General features: G+C 37.2%; 1 protein-coding gene across 1 annotated transcript in view; it reads right to left on the bottom strand.

Moving 5' to 3' along the window:
- Positions 1-1764: 1764 nt before the first annotated feature.
- Positions 1765-13138, bottom strand: part of SEC24A (SEC24 homolog A, COPII component) — a 29798-nt gene continuing 18424 nt past the window's right edge. Inside the window, exons 13-25 of the mRNA XM_085312671.1 lie at positions 12743-12861; positions 12001-12056; positions 11485-11691; positions 11057-11177; positions 10298-10456; positions 9653-9826; positions 9076-9186; positions 8503-8678; positions 6884-7021; positions 6079-6183; positions 5857-5949; positions 5207-5310; positions 1765-4794 (exon numbers count right to left, since the gene is read on the bottom strand). Coding sequence (XP_085168797.1) covers positions 4680-4794; positions 5207-5310; positions 5857-5949; positions 6079-6183; positions 6884-7021; positions 8503-8678; positions 9076-9186; positions 9653-9826; positions 10298-10456; positions 11057-11177; positions 11485-11691; positions 12001-12056; positions 12743-12861 — 1678 coding nt within the window. The 3' untranslated portion in view covers positions 1765-4679. The remainder of the gene's footprint in view (positions 4795-5206; positions 5311-5856; positions 5950-6078; positions 6184-6883; positions 7022-8502; positions 8679-9075; positions 9187-9652; positions 9827-10297; positions 10457-11056; positions 11178-11484; positions 11692-12000; positions 12057-12742; positions 12862-13138) is intronic.

Raw genomic sequence — 13138 nt, 5'->3', positions numbered from 1 at the left:
GCGCCGCCCCGCCCTAGCGCGCAGACGCCGCCGCCCGCCTCCGGCCGCTGAAGCCAGCGCCGCCATCTTGCGTAGGGGCAGGAGAAGCGCGGGGAGCGCCCTTCACTCGCGGCGTCGCTCCGCCTTGTGCCGTTACGGCGCCCACACTGAAGATGGCCGCTGCGGCCTCGGAAATGACGGAGCGGCGGGGGAAGCGGCGACGGTTGCCGACGGCCTCCGGGGCGGGAGGCGGCTGCGTGAGGGCGCTGCGCGGTGCCGGCGGCCCGGGGCTCGGAGGGGCTCGGTTACGGAGCAGAGCCGCGCCAGGCCCGGCCTGGGACGGGAAACGGGGCCCTAGCCTCAAATTGCGGCTGCGCAGCAGGAGCAGGCGGGGAGGTTTGCGAGCACAGGTCAGCGTTCAGCGCTGTAAGGCAGCCCGTGCGCGGGCGTTCCCTGCGGGCGGGAGCCCCAGGCGCTGCCCAGGGCCGTTTTTGTCACGCCTGGCTACGCCCCAGTGAGGAGAGAAGATGCTTATAGKGGAGTGCTAGTGAGCAGGCTCCATGTAGGAGGATACTGTGCTGCACAGATACGATTTGAGGAGCTTATTTCCAGTAAACACACTCATGTACTGTCACCGCCTTGCTGTTAACTGCAAGCAGCAGCTGAAGGGACTGAATGTACATACCAAGAACAGGAGGAAAGAGACCGTCAAGGAGTCCAGAACTACCATAAAGTTATAAAAACAACCTCCTGGGGTCTATCAAGATAGAATTGGCATAAGAACATTCCACCGCACCTCTACTTGTGTGACAAAAAGTGATCAAACTGGCCCACAGTATCCTSCTTTAGTCAAATATTCTTATAGCTAACATGCACAGTATTGTCAAAACTAAGAAAGCTAAACCAAAATGTGAAGGCAGCGATACATCAATACTTCAACCTAGTYACCTCCAGAACTCGCAGGCTCAGCACAGACACTCCAGCTGGAAGCAGCACTCAGCTTCTCGATCCGTATCCTTAGACTTTTAACGACTTCTAGGATGGCTGCGTGCTGGACCCAGTGAGCTGCGGCCAGAGTCTTGAAATTTAGCAGCATTGAAACAAAGATTTTCGTGTATATGGGGGGAAAAAGTGCTGACAATTCCAAATCAAGAATATTTCTAAGATACTACACGATTTAGAGAACTTGAAAAATTCTGTATCYAAAGACTGTTACACAGAGAGGTCAAATACCAAGCTCATGCATTAACTGTAATATATTATGAACCAGAAGCAGTAGCCATGGGAGCTCTTAAAAAAAATATATAAAAATAAGATGGAATGAGTTGTACAAAAAGGAAGGTGTTGAAAAAGTAGGCTGCTAAGTGAAGATATAAAATTACCTAATAATAAAATTAATTACCAACTTGGGAACACTGCTGAAGACAGGCTAAATTCATTCCAAACACCAAGCTTGCTCGAGACCACCTTCAGACCAGATGGCAGGGTGCCATACCGAGGAGTACTGCACCAGGGTAGGCTTACTGAAAGAACAGCCCCCAGGTAGGGCTGAATAATGACACTGAGTGACCAGGATGCTCTGGAGGGACAAAAAAATAGTAACAAAAGGAAAGTTTGAGACAACTGGAACTAATTTCCCTGAAGCTCCCTCTCAGATTGTTTCATTTAAATATTAAGTTTTAGCTAAAAAAATAGAACTTACACTTTCTGGCACGTTACTTATCTTGATGATCAAAGAGGGTACCTATTTTTATTAGTAAGAAAGGACTGATGGACTTTCATGAGTTCTTTCAATTAATTTTATTGAGTAGCCAAATCTGATAAATTAGCACAGATAAAATAAGCATTTGCATGTGTTACAAATGACTTTTTACAGGAATAAAACAGTGAAAATTACAAACTGTAAAAAGGAGGACAAGTAAATCCTGTCTCAAATTCAGAAGGGGGAAAATTTATAACTCCATACTGAAGATCAAATGTCTGAGTTCAGAAAACAAAAATTTAATATTACAATATTATACACTACTTTACAAAATTAAATTTACTGTAAGGATTACATCCATAATAGTAGCAGAACCTTAAAATCACATTTAATGGTCCCTTATATAACAGCCATTCTGCAATCATTGATTAAATTCTGGTAAGAAATTAATTCTAAATAAATGTGAATCATTCTAATTATTGCAAAACAGTCTATACGAACTCAGACTCAAATATATTAAATTAAAAAAGATAATGAAAGCAAAGTAAAATAGATGGTAACAATGTTGGCTGAACATTAATGTGTCAAATACAGATATAGTTAAAAAAATCTTCAACTAGAAAAATAGAGTACATTTGCAGTGGTAGAGTTGTCGTACTGAGATCTAAGTATCAGGGCAACTCTTGGCAATTTTTATAGTTCATCTTCAGTATCCTCACTGTTCAGTTGTTGGTTAGGAAAAGGACACATCATAGATAGTTTACACGTTCATCTGTCTTGCGTTGCCCTTACAGTAACACGGGTTGAACTAGCAGACTTTTCCCACTACAAGTGAATAAACTAACAAAGTTCAATACAGAGTTTCTCCCAAGGTAAAGAGAAGCATTCAACTCAAGATAGTTTCTCTGATTCTTGTTTATGTTTTTCTCTGCAAAACTTAGGGATCCTTATTCAAAGTTGTTAATTGCCACACAGACTGACATCCATAGCCGTTAGCCTAGTGTACATAAAGTAATGAAGCCACCTCCGACATTTTTTTCTTAAATAATTTTTGAGGAATATAATGGTAAAATATAGCCATAGCAAGAAACAAATTTTGGATGCGCTGTTAGACACAAGAATGGTTTCCTGCGTCTAAGTGACAATATGCCCCAAAACAGAAGTTTTAAATGATAACCTATGCAAACGCGTAGTTTTCCTTTATGATTCAGATGAAAAAGACCCTTCCCACTGGAAAAGGTTAGACTAGCAAACTTAAAATCTCCTTAGCTAGAAAGTGTGCAATTCTTCGAAAAGTTGTCCAAGTAAATATATTCCCATTTATTACAGAGACAGCAGCCAGAGGAGCTTAAATTTGTTCTAGAATAATCTCTTCATGCAGTTTTAGTCTTTGCTCTGAACTTCAGCATCTTGTGCTCAAGTGGTAAGAGCTGTTTCTCCAAAGACACATCTCCCCTCAAGTAAGGCAACTCCTGACAATCAAGTATAGCTAGAGCTCGAAGTGGTAGCAAACGATGATGCCGTCAGGTCCTGTGACATTTGTATCAAAACCTACACAGGTTACCTACCCTAATCACAGTACATACTTGTCCCAGCAAGTGGATTTTGCAAGACCTATAATTAAGTTCATCACCATTAAACTAAATGCAAAACATGATTTTTCCATATGAAGCTCTTTCACAGGCATACAGATACAATACCTTAACTAAGTACTCTTTATGTTGCTAGCTATCAACGATAGCTTAATCTCCAAAATAGAACAGTTATCAATACACTTTTATGAAATGCTCTAAATATTTTTGTACAAAAATTTTCACTTAAGTCCAATGTCAACTTCTGTCTGTAGCACTGGCAGGGATCTGAGAGTACATTTAAAGCTCTTATTCGGTGCATACTGGCTTTGGACCTAGGCTCATTACATAGCTGCAGAAAAAAGGACTTTGGAGAACTTAAAGYGTGCCTCAAACTATAAACAATTCTCCAAATACAACATTTTTGTCTTTGGGGAAAAAAATTCTTTTCCAATTTAAAGTGTCAAATATTCAACATTGTTTCAAAACATTAAGTGCTGTCATAAAACCTCATTTCACAAATGCACTAAGTTTTAGGGGCATAACATTCAGTTAATGTAAACAAGAGCCAAAAGTCTAGTGAACATTAAAAAAAAAAATCCAGGATGACCTTCCTTGTTCTTGCCCTCCCACACTRGTTACAAACTAAAATTAAAACTCTGTTCATTTTACTGAGGAAAAATAAAGCTTGCCACCCACCTCAATCTACTTTTGCTGCTGACTCAGCTACTAACTTTTAAAATATATCCCATACAAGGCCTGCTCCTCCCCACTCCTATTTTCAGTTATAATACTGATGTGTTTAAAACCTTTAACAAATTCAGCCATCTGATATAAGCTTACCTTTAGTCCTATTAGTCATAATCCATTCTAAACCCTAGATTTTAAGTTTCATAAAGTATTTGTTCATTTCACAATGAATAGTTGTTTCATTGCTATTTTAAGTTGAACATTAAGATGCTCTGATTCTCTTCACTAGATGCACTGAATAAAGAATTTCCCTGCAAATCATAGGCAGTACTGTGAAGTTTTTATATCTAGCAGCAAAAAAAAAAAAAAAGCCAAGAGTTACAGAAATATACATTTTGAACAACAAAGAACTCTTTATTTTACAAAATGTATTTCACCTTTTCAATATTGCCTTTGTAAATGTACTTCATGCTGCAATTACTTACAGTAAAAACATAATTTGCAGCAAATTAAAGGTGCTCAACCAGTTCCAATATTTTGATTTTTTTAAGGTAAAATATTACGTAGTTGCACATTTGATTTTCAGATGTGGTCCTTTATTTGCTTTAGTTTGTTGAAATCACAGTGAGAACTTCTCATCAACTGCCTCAGGCCACAGATTGAATGAAGATATTACAAGCACAAGTGTTCTTTACCACAAAATCTTTCCTTAAGCAAGTGAACCAAAGGCTAGCGTTTCATTTATTCACTTGCTGCTGTATATGTAGGAGGAACTCATAGTAGGATAAGGCTGATTCTGTTCTGTCTTCAATCATATTTTGCAGGAAGCTTGATTTCAATGGACTGTCATCCCTTCAAAAAGAAAGTAAGTGTTCGAATGAAATAAAAATTCACCAAAATCTACAGTGCAGTGCTGTTAAAAAGTTACAGGTCAGTTGCAAGATGCTTCAAAAGCTGCCTAAGGACATACGAAGACAGGATCTCAGATAGCCCTTGTGATTAAACCCAACCAATACGCTTATCAGTGTTTACTTCATTTATCTGTCATTGACTAAAGATTGTTCTGTGACATTTAGAACTTCTACAGATTAAGACTAATTGGAGATACTGACAACAAGTCGTATCTGTTGCTAAATCTCTTAGTTCACAGCATGGACCACTTAAAATTTGTATGAAGAAAGTGGGTTAATTAATATCCAAAARTACATTGTAAGAGGTCCCTGAAGAAGCAGAGACTGTTAAAAGGAAACAACACAACACTTACTTTATTATATACAGTATAGGAAAGAAGGGTCTCTGTTCTCTCAGCCAAGAGATGAAAGCTATTGTTCTCATGGATTCTGCAGTTTCAAGTTCTGGGAGATGTGTCTAAGAGGCAAAGAATACTATTAATATAGACAAGATTTTTTTTCAGAGGAATAATAAGTAGGACACTAACTATGAGTTAAGCTCTATCCTAGTCAGGTATAAAGAAACTTCAGACAGATGAGGTCTGTGATGAATAGTTTCACTCTAGTTTCCTTTAAAGGCTTGAGACTGTCCAATGCATTGAACTAGTAGCAGCAGTTGGCTGTCAGAATGGTGACAACTGAGCTGTGATCAACACCTGTATTACYGCAGAAGCTGAAGGGACTTTCCCATTAATCTGCTGTGCTACCTATCCCCAAGTATTCTCAGGCTTYCCCCACAGCTCTGAGAAATTTAATCATCATCAGCCTCTTCTTAGTGTGCTTTCAGAGCAAGGTCTAGATTAAAGTTTTAGCCTGGAGAGCTACAGAATTTTTTTTTCCTGAAACTGGATTTATAGTGAACCATACCTAGAAAGCCAATATTTGAATAGTGGTATTTTAATTCTAGTGAAGATAACTATTCTGGCTGCACTGCATGATTGATATACAAAAAACAAGCACGTACCATATTTTGTGGTACTGAGCCATAATTTGGAACTCCAAGTACTTGGCTGATAAAGTTCTGCCCACAGTTCTTTCCAATCCACAGAAACATTACCTGAAAGATATCCAACAAAGACAACATTAAACAATGTAAAACTACATCTTAGTARTCTTCTGAAAATACACATTTTGAGTGATCAGCAAGAATCTGTCACACAATTTTTTTCACCACCATACAACTTACAGAGCCAGCATCCATRAGATAAGCACCATCCCTACTCAACTTTTCCACAGACAGTTGGAGAATGGGTGGCTGTGGTATGGTTTTATCATTTATGTTAAGAGCTCCCTAARGGGAAAAAAGAARAAGAAAAACCCCACAGTTCACATCTTAATGCATGTAACCAGGCATAAGAACAGAAGGCTAAAATAAGAGCAAGATACAGTATATTGAATACTGAAACTGAATACTTTTCCTTCAATTAGGTTCAAGTTTTATTTCAAGTACATAGCCTACCATTAGACATCTGAAAATTTTATTTAGAGATGTGTACTAGAAGCATCAAGTTTATCTTTATTAACCAGTTCTAGAACTTGAATATCAGATCTGTTATCTACAAAAGTTGTGATTTCTAGAATTATTCAAGCTTTTCTATAATCATTCTCACACTGTTCACAAAATTACTTTGACACTTTAAAATAAGAGAACTATAGAGAGATTAAAAGGTAAAACATCTCTATTATAATACTGTCTTTAACTGCATGTGATTTATAGCATAAGACAACAGTACAAAGCAAAAGTGAAATAAGCTGAAAAACCGTTCCTCGTCCATCCACTGCTAGACCATATCTTCACTACCAAATTCATCAGTCCAATCCCAAAGAACAAAATGCAGAAGTGTACCAAATGGAGAGATACAAACGAGGAAATGTTAGCTACCTACCTTTAATGTGGAAAACTTTTGTGAAGTTTTTAAACAGAAATTTTCACATTATACACATCTGTGGAACCAAACACAAGCAAACCATGCAGTAACATGAAAACTCACCTCATCTGTGAGATTATCAACTCTGTACAGGTTGGGATGAGTCATTAGCATGAGGTAAACAAGGGGCTGGTTCTTAACTTGACACATGGTAAAAATGCGTTCATCTAAACGTGTATTTGTACCAGTTTGGAATGCTTTCTGCAAATAATCAAATGTTTTAATTTGTCAGTTAAAAGAAAGTTTTGAATTGCATTCRAAAGATAGTTTAACACACCACCTGTTTTATTACCAATTTACTTACAAGTCAGAGTGCAGCCGTAAAAATTATCTCAAAATACGGTGCTTTACCATTGCTATTTTACTTCTCCATAATTTTCCTTAGCATGTTTCATATACTATTTGCATGTAAGTCCCATTATTCCCATATCTGGTTCTGCAACCAGCCATGACCTTGGTAAACTATTGGTAATCCTTTCTAGCAATCACTACAATTGAGATGAAAACATCTTAAAATCTATCTTTTCTAACATAAACCTCAAAAAACACTACTTGATAAAATTTAAAGTTTTGGAACACTTTTCTATTGGCTTCAATGTGTAGAATCTTATGGGATCTGGACTTGCAATAACCTGCAATTCCAATAACTGCAAGTCCTTAGCTTGCTGAGACTAAAAACTGAGCTGTAACTGAAACAGAGCCCCCCCCCCGACTGGGTTAAATGCTTGCGTGGTCTTCTACATGAAGGTCAAACCTCAGCGAGAGCAAGCTAGGAAGCAGCATGCTTGTTAATACAAGAGGTTAAAAAAAAAAAGAGAGAGAGCGCTGATTTGTAGTATTGGTTGAGGAGAGTCCACAGTCAAAAGATATTTACCAAAAGCCCTTTCTTCAATTTTTTAAGCATCACAAAAGATTGGGAAATGCTTTAAACCTTTTGCAAGAACAGCCAAACACTRTATCTTTGCCAGCAAGCTAGATCTTTTAATCCATTCTGAACTATTGTGCAGATGGATATTGCTAGAAACATACAAATACTAGATTCCTGAAAAACGTTCTTCCATTACCTTTCACATTCTCTAGAATAGTTACACAGTATCTTTAATGTTCTCCTACTCCCCTGATTGCACCATTTATCCTTTTGCTCTTAAACAGGCTACTGTAGTTTAGTTCTAAACATTTTCACTATCCCATACTGCTTTCCTTTACAGGCAAGAGCAGAAGCCCTTTATATTACTCTGAYACATTTGCTTCATAAAGTCTTCTAAGTCCCTTCCTTTTTCATCAAATGACAGGCCCCACATAAAAATGCACAGTCACAATCTGTCACCAAAACATATATTATCTGCTCAGGCCTAAGACAATTAGATAGGCTTTGTTGTACAGTGACCTTTCAGTTACCAAGTTYTAGTGTGCACAGAAATGAAATTGTTATCTCCTGAGAACTGTTTATGAAAGAACCATTCCCAAATTTGTGAAACATCTCAATATCCTAATAGCAAGCAGCAGAAAGGCAGGCTTTTTTATTAAACAATCTAAATCAAGCAACTTCTCTTTCAGCATTTTTACAAGACTCAGAATTGAGATGATAGATGCTATTCTGCACCTCAGAGAAATACTGTTTTACTTCATGCTGACATGCCAAACACAATCATCCTCTTGCATGGCTTCCTTTTAATTCTCACCTGCTTTAAGAGTGCCAGTACATAAAGAGGGAAGAGTCGTAGTGAACTGGGGGCCATGAGACCAGGTTGTTGAATACTTAGGACTGAAGAACGGTAAGCAGATAAAGAGTCTATCACTGCGTTGACCAAGGCATCCCGAGCATCACTCAGGCTAGCAGAAACAGACCGATCCACAGCTAGGAGTAGAGTATGAAGATTAAGTGGCTTTTCTTTCTTTGGTGGGAATACAGTCACATATGTTAACTTTCTCATTTTAAGACACATGCAAACATATGTTTATAACTTACTATGTTACAGAGCAACGTAAGAAAAATGATTCAAAAAACAAGCCAAGGGCCCAGTCTGCTATGTTAGCCACCAAAAGCATGATGATGTACCAGATTAAGATCATAAATCAAGTTGACAACATACGGTCATACTGATACATTACCTAAGACAAGAATCAAAAAGCGCCAAAGCCTTATTTGAAGAGGAGAACTTTTCCTTCTAATACGATTTCCCAGAGGGCAACTACTCAAAAGCTTTGTGTATGCAAGTGCAAAATCCCTAACAACAAGCTCTGATCMTGCTTACCCATATTGGCCAACAGTCCCATGATAGCTTGTACATCTGCCCCCAGATAAACATCACTCAGCGTTGTTACAACAGGTAAGCACATAGTGTGGACACGAATTCTTCTTTCACCTACAAGAAAAGAAAATTGCAGCCTCCAAACTCTACTTTCYTTTTATGAAGCGATACAGGAAATGCCACAGCATATTCAACTTTTGCTATGCCTAAGTATTGGAATTACTTGGATAACTTCTTCATTAACAAAACAGTTGATCAGTGTTTGACTAAACAAGCAAAAAAATTAAGATTTAATTTGATTTATCAAGCAAATGGTGAACCAGACTGTTTASAGTAGCTGTTAATTACTTAGTTTTCAGTTTCCAGATTAAGCCTACCAGAGTAAGGTTCCCAAGAAACCTTTTGATTTGAAAGAAGCAATAACATCAAATACATGCAGCAACACATCACAGGTCTGATCTTGGTATTAGATAAAAAAATATTAGTGTAGTTATAACTGAACTGTAGCTTATAAACATAGACAAAATGCTTATCTATATACCATACCATTATTATAGCTAATGCTAACTACACATCTTACCTTTGCTGGATGTGTAAAGCAGGGCTGACTGAAAAGAAACAACTTGCATGTCAGTAAGACTCTCTTCTACYGACATTTGCACAGCATATCCTGCATCTGGGTTCACGTTAGGCAATGACAACAAGTCTGTAGATCGCACAAAGAAGTTCCCATGGAAGGTATGAATGGAAAGACCTACAAGGATAAAAAACTAATTATTTTTATAGTCAAATGTGAACTACAGACACCATTTGCACATCTGCAATCATTGTTACATAGCTATGCATCAGAATATTAAGATTCTGCTCAATGAAATAAAGCATTTTCATGAAAGGTAAATATCCTAAATACATAACTATTCTGTAGAATCCACAAAGTCTAGCAGAAACCAGGAATTCAAAAGCCAAATCAATGCAGAGTAATGGTAAGTCTCCAGACTACCATRAAGTCCCTTGTTGAAAGAATCATCCAACAAAATTTGCAGTTTTAACCACTGTTGATATCAGTAAAGGTACTGCATTTAAAGTGCCAAGTATAGTTTTTAAAAATGATTTGATTCCTTGTACCGCATTTTACTTTGCTAATACTTTTCTTTTAACCATTTAAGCTTACATAAAGCCAAAATACTTCGAAATGTTTTCAAATAACAAGAAAAAGTGTTCAAACCTTTGGTGCATCTTATCCGCATGACAGCCTCAAAACCAATCTTTCTAGTTAAATATCGTTTGAGCTCCTTTTGTAATTTCTCCACCTGGACAGGGTTGTGTTTATGATGGTATGACTGGTAGTAATAGACACTACCTGCAGAATACCTTGATATACAGCCTGAAACAGAAACAACATACATTGGCAGAGTGCAAAGAGTTGCTGCTGCAGTCTTTAAATATACTAGTTTTATTAGTGAATCCAATATTCTCTTTAAGCATTAAACTCTTCACATCTGCAAATACCTCTATTACATAGTTAGTTYTGCATATAGCAATACAGATGAAATTACTATAAAAAACAAAACAAAAATACACTGTATCAGGTGTGAATTGTTTTTTCCCTTGGTCTGAAGAAAGCACAGATGCTATGTCACTCAAAAGGTTATTTAAATTGAAAGAAAAATGATTAAAACACTATTGAAGCTTACTCTAAAGATATTCACACTGATGGCTAAAAGGTAGAAAAGAAAAATATTTCCAGGAGCTTATACCAGGATCACAAGCATCTCCCAACTCACTGAATAAGAGAAAATATGAAAATAGTTATGCTAAATCAGGAAATACTGAAAGATTACATTCTGTTCACGGTGTCTCTGCTCATCAAGGATGAATTCACATTTTGGCACACTACATATATTCAAATGAGGTACCAATGTTAATATAGGTTCTATACATTTGTCAAACRTGTAAAAGTTTACAGTGGCTTTATATGACTTACCTAAAGAAGCCAAGTCAGAATACTGCCCGCTAAGAAGAAATAAATCTACTGCAACCTGCTGCCCTGAGCAGTCCAAGGCTAACTTCTTGTAAAAATCAGTCGATGGCATCAGATGTATGTCCTGTTAACACAACGGAGTAGCAATTCAAACAGTGCCCATTTTCAGGGACACTAATGATTGATTCTCCCTCACTGATTTCAGTGATGACATCTCTGTTTGTTTTTAACAACAAACAAACAAAAAAATCAGATCATTAATCTGAGTTTACAGTGTTTTTTTTTATTTTTTTTTTCACCTTTCTACTATATAATAAAGGMAGGTGAGCTGAACAAGACAACCACAAAGTTCACCTAAAACAGGCAGTTCCAGAGCCAAATACATTTCTAGAACAGAGAMATCAATCTTTTTAATCTTTTCCTTTTCTAACCTTTGCAGTTGCTCTTTGGTTTGGTTCTTCTCGTGATTTTAGTGCTCCCATTCCCACAGATGGGAGCTGTGTCTGGAAGACAGAGATTCTACCACCAGTTGGGGACATTAGTTTAAAGGCAGCCTGTAATGCAGGCCCCAGAGCACTCTGGGTTTCCAAGGACTTGGTAAACATCTGTGGCAGGGTCTTCAGTAGATCTTGAATTAGCTACAATTAAGAACAYAAAAATATTGTGAGTCAAGTCAGGAGCTTTCTTCTTTATAAAGCTGATTGTTCAACATACATATACATGTATTAGTACATCTGATGTTAAAGTAGAAAATAAAAAGCCCTTGCTCAAGTCAACATTTACCAACCTGAAAAAAGACAGTTTTACAGTGATAGATAAACTAAGACATCTATTTTTTTCCACTACAAACCTGGCAATTRAACCACAGGTATTAAAGACCATTAAGTAATCCACAAATTATCAAAAATATTACATGAATGTCACATGTTACTGAAGACAATTCTTACCTCTCTGTTTTCATTTAAATTTACTAATAAGTTTTCTGGCATTGGTATAAATACATCTGGAAAAACAAAAACGTGTTCAAGTTACTTTTAAAAAAAATCACATCAGGCTTTCCCCAATTGTATTTGCTGAATGCTACCCCCATTGAAAAGGTATACCAGCAATGTGTAAACCCATTCAAGCACAGAATATGTGGGTGTTCCCCCCCCCCCCTTCTCCTATCCCTAAACATAGCTGTGGTTAGAATATTATTTTAGAATAAAAATCAAGAGGATAATGAAGTATGTAAAAAAAAAAGACATAGGGAAGATCTTCCCAAATTCATTCTACTCTGGTTCAATATTAGTGAAAGGTGACTTGAAACTAGGAAGAACAAGCACTAAGCATCATTCACTACAGAAGCTACAGACTTTTACTGAGGATCAGTATTTCAATTGGTATCAAAACAGAAGTCTAGATAATTGTACAGATTAGATAAAAAGTSAGGAAGACTGACTTCGCATTTCAAGTCCTGAACATTACATCTACGAGAGTTAAATAAATAAATAAATAAATTATTAAAAAAAAATGCAGCATTGCTCAGATATTGGGGCTTCATAAAAGATTCCAGACATACGCTACTTCTAAAACCATTACTAGTGAGACTAGTGATGTGATCTACAAACTCCTAGCACATATATTTTTAAAACAGTGTCAAAAATCAGTAGTTATTAATAGATACTAATCACAGAAATTCCTGCATACCTTCTATATCTGAAACTATAAGCATTTGAGGTTGAGAGAGACCTTCCTGAAGGCTGTAGAAATGGATTGTGCTGTCAAATGTTATGAAGCCTATTTTCGTTCTAGTGTTCCCAGGAAGCCTGAAAATCAGACATATGGTATTCAGCAAGATGGAATTTTATTTCTGCAGTTAAAAAAAAAGAAATCCACTGCACCTGTCCAAGGTTGTTAGGATGTAGCTAGCTTAACAGCTATATCTTTTTGCAACAGCTTGACTAAGTCATTCTAGAGAAAGAGAGGTGTAAAGGAGCTCATATTAGAATTACCTAGCAGAAGCTCAAAAATCTTCCAAAGGGTAAGAAACAGACGGATAATACTTAGAAAGAATAAGATGTCTCCAGAGCAGCAACAGTTGTT

This window comes from Rhea americana, unplaced genomic scaffold, assembly GCF_003343005.1.
Source record: "Rhea americana isolate MKP2758 unplaced genomic scaffold, rheAme1 scaffold_37, whole genome shotgun sequence".
In the NCBI taxonomy this organism is placed as follows: Eukaryota; Metazoa; Chordata; class Aves; order Rheiformes; family Rheidae; genus Rhea; species Rhea americana.
Note: the sequence above shows the minus strand (reverse complement) of the source record. Positions and strands in the feature narration are given on the sequence as shown.